At 45.1% G+C, this 10,040-nt stretch overlaps 2 protein-coding genes across 5 annotated transcripts; both read right to left on the bottom strand.

Moving 5' to 3' along the window:
• Positions 1–414: 414 nt before the first annotated feature.
• On the bottom strand, positions 415–6,574 carry kcnh6b (potassium voltage-gated channel, subfamily H (eag-related), member 6b). Of its 3 annotated transcripts, none has more exons than XM_086017501.1 (12): positions 6,264–6,574; positions 6,062–6,205; positions 4,789–5,214; positions 4,243–4,636; positions 3,813–4,012; positions 3,444–3,696; positions 2,848–3,041; positions 2,664–2,769; positions 2,329–2,595; positions 1,954–2,134; positions 1,581–1,785; positions 415–1,321 (listed from the first exon to the last, which is right to left on the bottom strand). In XM_086017501.1, the coding sequence occupies exons 1-12, from the start codon at positions 6,348–6,350 to the stop codon at positions 1,097–1,099; spliced, it is 2,682 nt and encodes an 893-aa protein (XP_085873627.1). In that variant the 5' UTR covers positions 6,351–6,574; the 3' UTR covers positions 415–1,096. The 3 variants fall into 3 exon arrangements, with proteins under 3 accessions (XP_085873627.1, XP_085873628.1, XP_085873629.1); XM_086017503.1 differs by having other exon boundaries at positions 416–1,321; positions 5,564–6,205; positions 6,264–6,573; XM_086017502.1 differs by having other exon boundaries at positions 6,062–6,574.
• A 1,116-nt stretch (positions 6,575–7,690) lies between these two features.
• On the bottom strand, positions 7,691–9,904 carry taco1 (translational activator of mitochondrially encoded cytochrome c oxidase I). Of its 2 annotated transcripts, XM_086017507.1 has the most exons (6): positions 9,876–9,904; positions 9,288–9,504; positions 9,102–9,208; positions 8,794–8,927; positions 8,098–8,263; positions 7,691–7,950 (listed from the first exon to the last, which is right to left on the bottom strand). In XM_086017507.1, exons 2-6 carry the CDS (start codon positions 9,499–9,501, stop codon positions 7,741–7,743), a joined length of 831 nt encoding a protein of 276 aa, XP_085873633.1. In that variant the 5' UTR covers positions 9,502–9,504; positions 9,876–9,904; the 3' UTR covers positions 7,691–7,740. The 2 variants fall into 2 exon arrangements, with proteins under 2 accessions (XP_085873633.1, XP_085873632.1); XM_086017506.1 differs by lacking the exon at positions 9,876–9,904 and having other exon boundaries at positions 9,288–9,863.
• Between the last annotated feature and the right edge of the window lie 136 nt (positions 9,905–10,040).

Raw genomic sequence — 10,040 nt, 5'->3', positions numbered from 1 at the left:
TGTGCGGCCAGGTCAAGCAAATCTGCACAGGGCCTTTGGAATCAGTAGCGCAGGTTGATGTAGCTTCACACAGTTTAGGTTTAGGCTGTCAAATGCTGATGGCCTCAACTTTGTCCCATCATTTTTGAAAATATAGGCTGGATGAGCAGCAGGCTAAAATCTGGATTGTGCAGCGCTAGTGTCCCAGGTCATATAGAACCACATACTGCATGAGGAGAGATCAATAAAGTCTAGTGGATCGCCACCCGGCTTGACTGGATCTTTATCCAATCCGGTGGTCCGGAAAGCCTCAGGGTCAGAGCTGCACTAGCGACAATCCGAGGGAGGAACGACAAACCTCATTCTCTGAAAGTTGAGACCACATTCATCGTTTTTGTTACATTTTGGCTTTTGTACGTAATACAATGCATGAATTTTATGCATACATATTTTGTTTACCCAGGTAAGGTAATTGAGAACAGTTTGTCAATCACATTTTTTTTTCAACTTATGTACTTTTTATTTGACGAGCTCACATTTAAAAGGTCTATAAAGAGGTGTTCCATAAAGACACGTGTTAGTTAGCAGTACAAGCACATTCACAATCACATCATTTTTGCAATGGTCCCAAACCAGGTTGTGTATTGTTTATGAGGTTATTTTGCTCTAATTTAAGACTCGCTAACGTTTGACGACCAGTTAGCTGAACTTTGATGTAGATTATCTGTATTTTGGGGTTTTTGTAGGTGAAGGTAGGTTTCATATATATTGTCTTTCATCTCCTTTTACCAATTTGATTTTTAAAAAATCCTTGAATCCAAACTTTCATCTTTGGAGCACCTTACATCGCTCTCCCCCTGAAGTGGTTTCTTTCTTTCACTACCTTGAAAATGCAGGTTTTCAAGTGTAATCAGGCAAGACTTGTCAAGTCCAAGTTAAGTTGAGTCTTCTCAAGTCTAAAACTGGTGACTTAAGTCTGACTCGAATCAAGTCATAAGAGCCAAGTCCCCTACTTCTGCTATTTGACTTTGGAGACTGACAGCATGTACTGGCGGCGATTGTGTCCGTTCAACTTAGAAAGTCACACTGAATGCCTGTACCGACACAGTATTCCCTTTTAGATGACAGGAAGTACTGGGTCTGAGACGTGTTTCTGGATCTCAGACAGTCCTGAGGTCAGATCCAGGTTGTTCGGCAGCGAGGGGTAACGTAGAGAGGCGCACGTCCCCGGGTTTGCGGTATGTGGCCGTTCCACGGTTGAACTGTGATGAATTTCCATTTTGGGGGTGCCGTTGGACGCCTGGGATGTCTCTGTGAATTTCATATCTGAGTGGGTGCAACTCTAGAGTGACACAGAAGAAAACAGTATAAAACACTTCAGTGGGGGGGGAAGTGTTTCATCAGTCACTTGTGAAAACTGCTGAAGAATCAGTAGTTTTACTTTGGGTTTTTTTCTGTTGTGCCAAGTAATCAAAATGTACTTATACTTTTATCAGGGTATTTTTGTTGTTGTTGTTGTTGCACAAGTGTCTGTACTTCTACCTAAGTTGAAAGTGTGCGTACTTTTACGACCTAGGAAAGTTGGTGACTGTTAACTATACCGGACTGGGTGCTGGGCTGTCTATCTGCAAGGGGGCAATGGGGTACATTGCATGCAGCGCCGGTGTCCCGCTGCCGAACAGGCCCGTCGAGTCAGTCGGGAGCGTGTGAGATGACACGGTGCTGTAAGCCGGAGGGACAGGAGCAATCTGCCGCTGTAGAAGCTGGAGGATGACGTTGATGTCGGCCGTCATACGGGTCTCCAATCTGGGAAAAGTAAAAGATGCATAAAGAAAAGGACTGCCTCTGCCAGGGGTGACCGAACTACAGCCAGGGGACAATTTTGCTCACAGAGACGACATGGAAAAAGAAAAAAAATCTAAATTCATTTATTTCCCCAGAAAGATCAAATTATTACAATTCTCTCAAACTCACCTGTTTAGCTGTGAATGCAAAACTTCCAGTCGAGACTCGAGCTCACTGGGCCGCTCTTCAATGAAGGGTGGCGGATGGTACGAGTTGCGGACCGAAGATGATCGCCAGGCCCGACTGGAGCACTGTTGAGATCTTCGATCTGTCCAGTAGTGCAACATTTCTGGCACATTTAAAGATGAAGCTGCGGACATTGGAAATAAAACAATGTCCTTCCATTTGACTCTGTGGTGCTTTAGGTCTCTTTGGACACTTATTGGCAGAGATGGGGGACTTGAGTCACGTGACTTGTCTCGGGTCACATGACTTGACTCAAGTCAGACAAATTGCTAATTTTAGGACTTGAAACTTGCTTGGAGAAAACTTATCCAGTGGTACCTTGACGACTCTGGTCCAACACTGCTTCCCTTCCCACCAAAGTGCCACTCGGAGGTAGCGGCTGCACCTCAGAGGGGGCGTACTCCCATCTGCCTTCTTTGGAGGGGTAAAACTCTTTGGCACCCTGAGCAAGTGGTTTCGTCGAGTCCTCGCTGGACTGGGAACATGGGGAACCGCAGCTACAGCCGTCTTCCCATTGGGCTTGGGGCGTGGTGCAGCGATGTCGGAAGGACTGAAGAGGATAGGAATCCTCATGATCCATTCCGTCTGTTTTAGGACATTGAAATGTGAAGACTTTATGGTTGAGTTAAAAGCAGTAGATTGAGGGACCTCACCTGGTCTGATTCTGCAGTCCAGAGAGTGGATTTTGTGTCTTGACCTGTGGCGGTAATCACTGTCGTCCCCTGAATCATCAGTTAATATTGGCGCCGCTTGATCCGCCTGGTAGACAGTACAACGCTGTTGCAGTTGTATTAACCCAAAACGGCCACGGATCCAGTGCAATATTTCCAAACCTACATCTCTGAGGTCGGATGTCACGTCCAAGTTCCTCCAGAAGTTGTCTGCAAAGCCGGGGTACATATCCAGAACCTCCAACAGGTCCTCTCTCAGAATCCGGTGCAGGTCACAGTAAGTGATTGTGAGCACATCCGAACTGGACTTCCCAGGCTCATCATAAAGGTGGATCAGTTCACCAAAGATGTCATCCTTCTCTATAAGAGAGGTTTTCATAGATTTTTAAGTGCAGTCATGCATTAAGTACCTGGTCCTTGAGTGGGGAATTAATCTCTTTATACCACCACTATCACATTGCGTTGATAGAAACCATCAATACTATACAAAAACATAAAATAACAGCAACTGTGCCGCATACATCATCACACCTCGTTGAGCCAGGACCCCGCTATGGAATTACTGAAAGTTATCAGGTTGGATTTCCCGCTACAATTCGAGTTTTTTAATTTACTTAATTCCATTTATTATCTGGAGCAGTATAGAATCAGTATTTATCCAGTGAAATACTCGATAGAGATGCCGATTACTAAATGTATTAATGTGTGCTGTGTTTAGGCCCACCGCTGTATCTGAGGAAGTCGCTGATGGGTACACTTTACCTAGTATGGCAACCACCACATCATCCCTGATGACCTGGATGGAACCCCGCGAGATGAAGAAAAGCGAGTCAAGGATGTCGCCGTAGTGGATGAGGGTGTCGCCCGGAGGCGCGTGGACCGTCTTGAATCTCATGGTCAAGGCCCGCAGGCAGGCCTGGCTGCCTCCGCGGAACGCCTTGCACGTCTGAAGCAGAGATCGGTTCAAGTGCAAACAGATGTCTGCTTGCAAGGACTCTGGGAAGCCCTTCAACACCTGTGGAGGAGAAGACTGTGAGGCAGACTTCCACATCCCACTACCGGCTTATTGAGTGTTTCCAGAACCAGAAGCGAACAAAGTGAAGCAGCATTGTGTTGTAGCGTAAAACTTACAGCATTCATGTCAATGCCATTTGTGTAGGACCACGCGTGTTGGAAGTATTCCTCCAATCGCTGGCGCAGGCTGACAGGGATTTGGTGGAAGCGAATGAACTCTTTGACACGTAGCATCTGGGTGTGGTAGCGAGTCGTACCGGAGTACAGCCGCTGGATGATGGCCGACACGTTCCCGAATATGCTAGCATACATAAGAGCTGAAAGGGAGGAAGCAAGAGACAATTGGGCATGTTTTTTCCAATCGGTTCGTAATCGATTCTTTAAAGCAGCGTTTCTCGACCAGTCGACCAATACATTTCCAGGTTCAATTACAATTGTGTTTCATTTAATTTGACGTCATGTGTTATGACAGATAAAGAAAAATAATTTCCTGATCAATTAAGTGAAATTTGCACAGTGGTTGGGAGTAAAAAATGGATTTACTCACAGCCGATGACCATGACACAGATGGAGAAGATCTTCTCCGAGTTTGTGTTGGGAGAAACGTTCCCAAACCCAACGCTTGTCAGACTGCTCAGGGTGAAGTACAGAGCAGTCACGTATTTGTCTTTGACGGACGGACCGGAGCTGGAGTCATTGTCGTTGTACGTCTTGCCGAGTTGCTCGGCCAGATTGTCCAGCCAACCAGTCTCTGTGTAGGGCCGCTCCACGAAGCCGATAGCATACCAGATGCAGGCGAGCCAGTGGGCGATGAGCACAAAAGTGCACATGAGCAGGAAGAGAACGGCGGCTCCGTACTCGGAATAGCGGTCCAGCTTTCTCGCTACGCGGACCAACCGCAGCAAGCGAGCTGTTTTGAGCAGACTTGTTAAGGTCGCCATCTGTGGAAGTAAGGAACAGATGATCAGGGAACAGCACTATACTGCGGACATTGACCTTTTGATTGCCTGGATACAAACACTTCAAAAATAATCGTCCTTATTTTCTGACCAAAGCAGTGAAATTGAACTGCCTTGTTTGGCGATGGTCTTACCTCATCAGAGCCAGACCTAAAAATGAGAAGGTCAAAGGGGATTGCCGCAAACAGATCAATAGGGAACCACCCTTTGATATAGTGCTTGGCGATCCGGCCGGGCTGCGTCACCACCTCGTCGTTGTGGTCCACGTAGGTGGTGCGCAGATTGATGACGATGTCCACGATGAACAGCACGTCCACCATCAGGTCGGCCACGTTGAGCGGGTTGCACGTGTAGCCGCAGATCCTCTGCCGCACGTCGCCGTGCTCGTCCAAGAGGAACGTCGCAGAGTACGGTGTGAACACCGCCGTGTACAGCACGAGAAGGAGAATGATCCAGTCCCAGAAGGCCTTGAAAGGGCTGTAGTGGAGTAAGATCCACCACGTTGTTTCTGGGACTTGGAGTTTATGTTCCGGCAGAACGTCAGACTCCAGGGAAAGAACCTGAAGCAGAAAAAAAAAAATCTTTGGACTTTTTAATGGCGCGATTACTAAATCGTGAATGTCCAAATGAGACCGAAAGACAAAGAGTGTACTAGTACATGGACCATAAGATGGATGCCAAGGACATCAAATAAGTGTTTACTGTTTGGATTTAAGGTGAAACTTTGACGACAATACCAAACCAAATAATATTAACACAATCCAAAGATTGCAGTCGCAAAAGTTGAATGGACGCAACTGGACTTGGTTGTTGAAGACTTCAACTTCCTCTGGACATGGTTGATGACTTCAACAACCAAGAAGAGGCCAGTTAACTCCATTCAACCTTTGCAGCTTGCTAAATAGAAACCTTCAGAGTTCTGTCGTGTCCAACGTAGCATTCTTTGATTCTGTCACTACGGTAGTGCATCCTGAAAGCCAGTGCTTCTCCGTGAAAGAAAAAGTTCTTCAGATTATATCCGTATTGTACACGACAGTTGGACGAACATCATCCTGGAGCTCGGACTCTGGTTGGATGCCAGTGGGGAAGTCTTCTCTTTAGTCTCGTTTGAAGCTTATTTTCAAATAGGATGGTATAACTTTTTACTGCCTGAGAGCTCCAGTAGAAGCCAGCGTCCCAGAGAGGCAGTGATGCAGAATGCAGAGCCCCTGGGCGGCAACTCAATTACACTACGGCTCAATGAAACCTTGCTCTTGTGTGTCAACCGGAAGGAAAACGTGCAGCCACTGGACAAACTACTGATTTTTCCACTCGCAGTCCAATTAAGCAGTCATGAGTACTTTAAAAAAGTAAACAGAGAAATACAATAACCTGAACCTGCAAAATTGATCGGCTCCTCAATCATACCTGGGTGACCTTCTCTGTGACGTTCTGAGAGCGATCCTTCATCTTGGAGGGGCTTAGAAGCTCCATCCTGGGAGCCGGGGGAGATCGGCATTCAGGGACCCTGCCGGACGGACCCCCGCACTTCATCGGGTCCAAGTCGGACATCTACAGAAAGATGAGTCGTCTTCCCATCAACAATTTTCCATGAAAAGTTCAAGGATACCTGATTTGAATATGCGGACTCTTTTTTTTTTTTCACTCCAAGAGCCAAACATCCATGTACGCATTCAGAAATATTCCCTCTTCCCATTCATGATTCTGCCGTTTTGAGAGCCGATGCCAAAGTCGGTGTCGGACCCTCCTCTCTGGCACGGCCTGTGACGAGTGGCCCGCAGCTTGCATGTTGTCTTCGTCAACGCTGGAAAACCGATCGATGCCACGTTGTAGCCCCAGTGGAAATGAGGGGAAAATCAATGACTGTCATTGCTAAACACAGAAATAAAGCTGGAGGGCTGTTACAACAGACTTCCCCTGTTGCCATATTACATTGCGTTCTTGTATGGATCCTTGACATAGTTGCTGCTGCGTATTTGACACAGTGGCACACCTGTATGGTTCAGTCCAGAATTAGGGGACAATTTCCAGTAGACACCAACATTTCTGAAAGACATGCCATTTATTTTAGACCATTTTGTTGTTTTTTCATATTCCACCATAGGTACACCTTTTATGAGGTATTTTATGTATTTTCTGTCTCAGCGCAACTATAATTTACTCAAATAGTTTTCCACGTTTTGTCTATGTTGAACTTACATTGAGTAGTCGAACTATCCTCCAATTTCAGAATGTCCCATAACATACAGAAAGTGTTCAATATGTTGCACGCGTACCACTAATGTGTTATCTTATTGACTGCAGTGTTGACACAATAATAATGCTGCGAGGGGGAAATGATCCGTGATGACATTGGTCCTTCAGTTTTGACCTTCATCTTTATCGCTGCATTTTCAAGAGTCTCCCATTTGATAATTGTAGTTGTTTTACTTGTCCAAATAATAAACATTTAGTGAGAAAATACAGTTAGCACACACAGAGGCCATAGTATATTTAAAAACATGATTCAATGAGTGAACAAATGTTTAAGCAATATGAGCATTTGTTTTGTTTTTTATCAGTTCTTCTGCAGTTTTATTAGATTTTTTTAATTGCTTGGTGGACCGGATGAAGTGAGTCACTGAGAACTAGAGTGGGCTAGCTCCATCCTTGTCATTTCAAGTGATTTAAAATTTTTATGGCTGCAATAAAACCTGGTGGGTTTATATTTTGATGATCTATAAGGCAATGATTATTTCGTCTGGTTACTTGTTTTTTTACAGAAAATGTGGTTTTCCTCAGGTTTTAGTTTATTCTAAACGTCAAGTCAAATCTATTCTGAAAAATATCAACACTAAATTAAACAGTGATTTAGAACAGTATTCATCTGAAAGCTATGCTGTTACTCTACTGATTTAAAAAAAAACTTGAGTAATCCCATTCTTGTTCGCATTGTCTAAAAAAATGTTTTACTTTGCTCCCTGCCTCGTTCGAGTGTCTTCAGAAGGAGTCACGATGGCAGCTTCTTCGGCAGAAAGTTGATGAAGGTTGCAGCTCAACTGTTCAATGACTTTTATTTACAATACAGCATCCCTCCAGAAACCCTCTCAGCTCTGAGCCTGGATATTGTCCCAGATGCGAACCACGTCCGGACAGTCATTAAGGGCTTCGATGAGCGCGGAAGCCGCCTCCAGCAGCTCCCGGTCTAGAGGCAAGAGGGTCCCAGGGACAAATTCGGAGTCTGACGACGTCACCATCATCCCCAGCTCCTCCAGGGACGCCCGCACCTTCCGCAGGTCCGCAGTGTCACAAATAAACTGTGGGAAAAAAAAACATTGGGATTAAAAAGGTTATTTTGACAAAAGTAAGGAGTATAAAATACAGATGTCTGTTTTAGAATGTACAATAACAGTAATCATTTCTACTTGGTGTGATGAACGAAGTTGCGTTTGTTTGTGTCGTACCCGCAGGAGGGGCGCGCCGTCCTCCTCGTCCTCCGTCTCTTGGACGTCCTCCGCTCCAGCCTCTATGGCCAGCTCCAGCGCTCGCTCGGTTGTGATGTTCTGACCAGGTACCACCACCACGCCCTTCCTGCTGAAATTATAGCGAGCGCCATCTGATAACATCCCCCTGTGGGCAGACACGTAATCACATCTGGTTGAGGCAAGTACCTGTTGTGGAATTAGTTATCAGGTTGGATTTATGCGGCGATACAGTTTTTTTCTGTTTTGGTTTCAGACAAAAGGAGTGCTTTAGTGACATCTTGTGGCATCTATCTGCAATTATAAAGCTTTTTAGCGGGACGTCAACTACTCATCGACATGTGGTGATTTATACAGATGTGCATCTTCCCAAACAAGATAATTACAAAGTTCTTCAAATACAGTATATACTGTACATCTTAAGCTTATATTTGTATTATTCATATAGTATCATCTACTTCCATTTTGTCACTGTCCGGTGTTGACACTTTATTTAGTTATTTACATTCGTTACATGTCACTTGAAATAGACACCAAAAAAAAAAAAAAAAGATTGAAAATAACGATTAAATTGGGCATCTGGACCTGCTATGTAAATTGTTTCTTGGTCTGGCATTAAGATAAACGTGTTCTGGCTGGAAAATTGAGTGAAAAAAGCAAAAAGGAAGCCCGCCTGACCCATTTTTACTGAGGACACGTCGGACATCCTGCTGGCTGCGCGTATTGTTATCGGTCAAGACTTCAATGAGCAGAAGGCATCCACCTGGTCCCCGAGCTTCAAACATGTGTTGCGATGCTGGCTTGGCTTTTTCCTGTGGATGGAGCACAGAGAAAAGGTTCTTTATCATGCTTTGTTGTGTGATTACATGCTAATTGACAAGTAAATGGCAATGCCGCCACGACCCTAATGAAGATAAGTGTGTAGGAAACGTGCATGGGAAATGGCTGTATGGAATTGAATTATGAGCCACGATTTTTGAACGCACCGCATTCTTGATTGCAGTCTCGATGGTTGCTTTTGGTACGTTCTTGTTTCTACACTGCTCCAGGAGTTGGGCTAAATTGACGTTCATGTCTGGATTGGGTCCACCCTCTGCAAAGGGCAAGGGTTACTCAGATAAACAGTATTTTTTTTTTTAAGTCTTTTTTTTGTTGTTTTTTTTTATGCTCACCTTTCACAGCGATCTTGATCATCATGTTAAACTTGGCTATCATTCGCCCCCTCGCCTCATCTTTAGGACCTTTAATGTGTTTGACTTTGGACCACTTGTTGTGACCCGCGCACAGGGCGGGGCTCAGGTGAGCAGCCCGTACAAGAGGACTCCTCCAGACCTGCACTATGGGTCGCAGGCTCCGGATAGCCCCCAACACCACCCGCCCCGCCATGCCCTTCACACACACACGCACACAAACGCTACACAAGTTGCTAACGACACTATTCACACGGCGTTAAAATTTCGGCCAAACGGTTCCTTCTGCGAAGTTTTCCATACTACACGAAAAGGGTAAGATTGCCAATGTTCGATATCTTACTAGTTTCAATTCGTCCTCGTTGTGAACCCGTCACTTCCGGGTTGTGATGACGCGAGTTCAGAGCCAGATACTGTTCATTGTTTATTATAGTTTATATTAATTTTCTCCTGAATTTAGTTTTTAAATTTAGTTATTGGCCCTTGACCGTAACTACGGACCTACGCCAATACACCATACTGTATAAAAAATTCCTTGCTCTTCATCCACAGCACGGGAAAGCCACTTACTTCCTAGTTCTGCACCAATCGGCAGCTCCTCGCTCCTCGGTCAACTGAACGGTGCCTTCAAAGACCTTCGTAATTTGGGAAAATGTAACAGACAGGGTTACTGGAATGTATAAATGATTAATATCAGCGTAAACGGGGACTCCCCCCAAAATTCGGAAAAGCTAT

The sequence above is a fragment of the Filicampus tigris genome, chromosome 19, assembly GCF_054856515.1.
Source record: "Filicampus tigris isolate MCC_2025a chromosome 19, RoL_Ftig_1.0, whole genome shotgun sequence".
Lineage (NCBI taxonomy): Eukaryota > Metazoa > Chordata > Actinopteri > Syngnathiformes > Syngnathidae > Filicampus > Filicampus tigris.
This window is presented reverse-complemented; position numbering and strand designations above follow the sequence as displayed.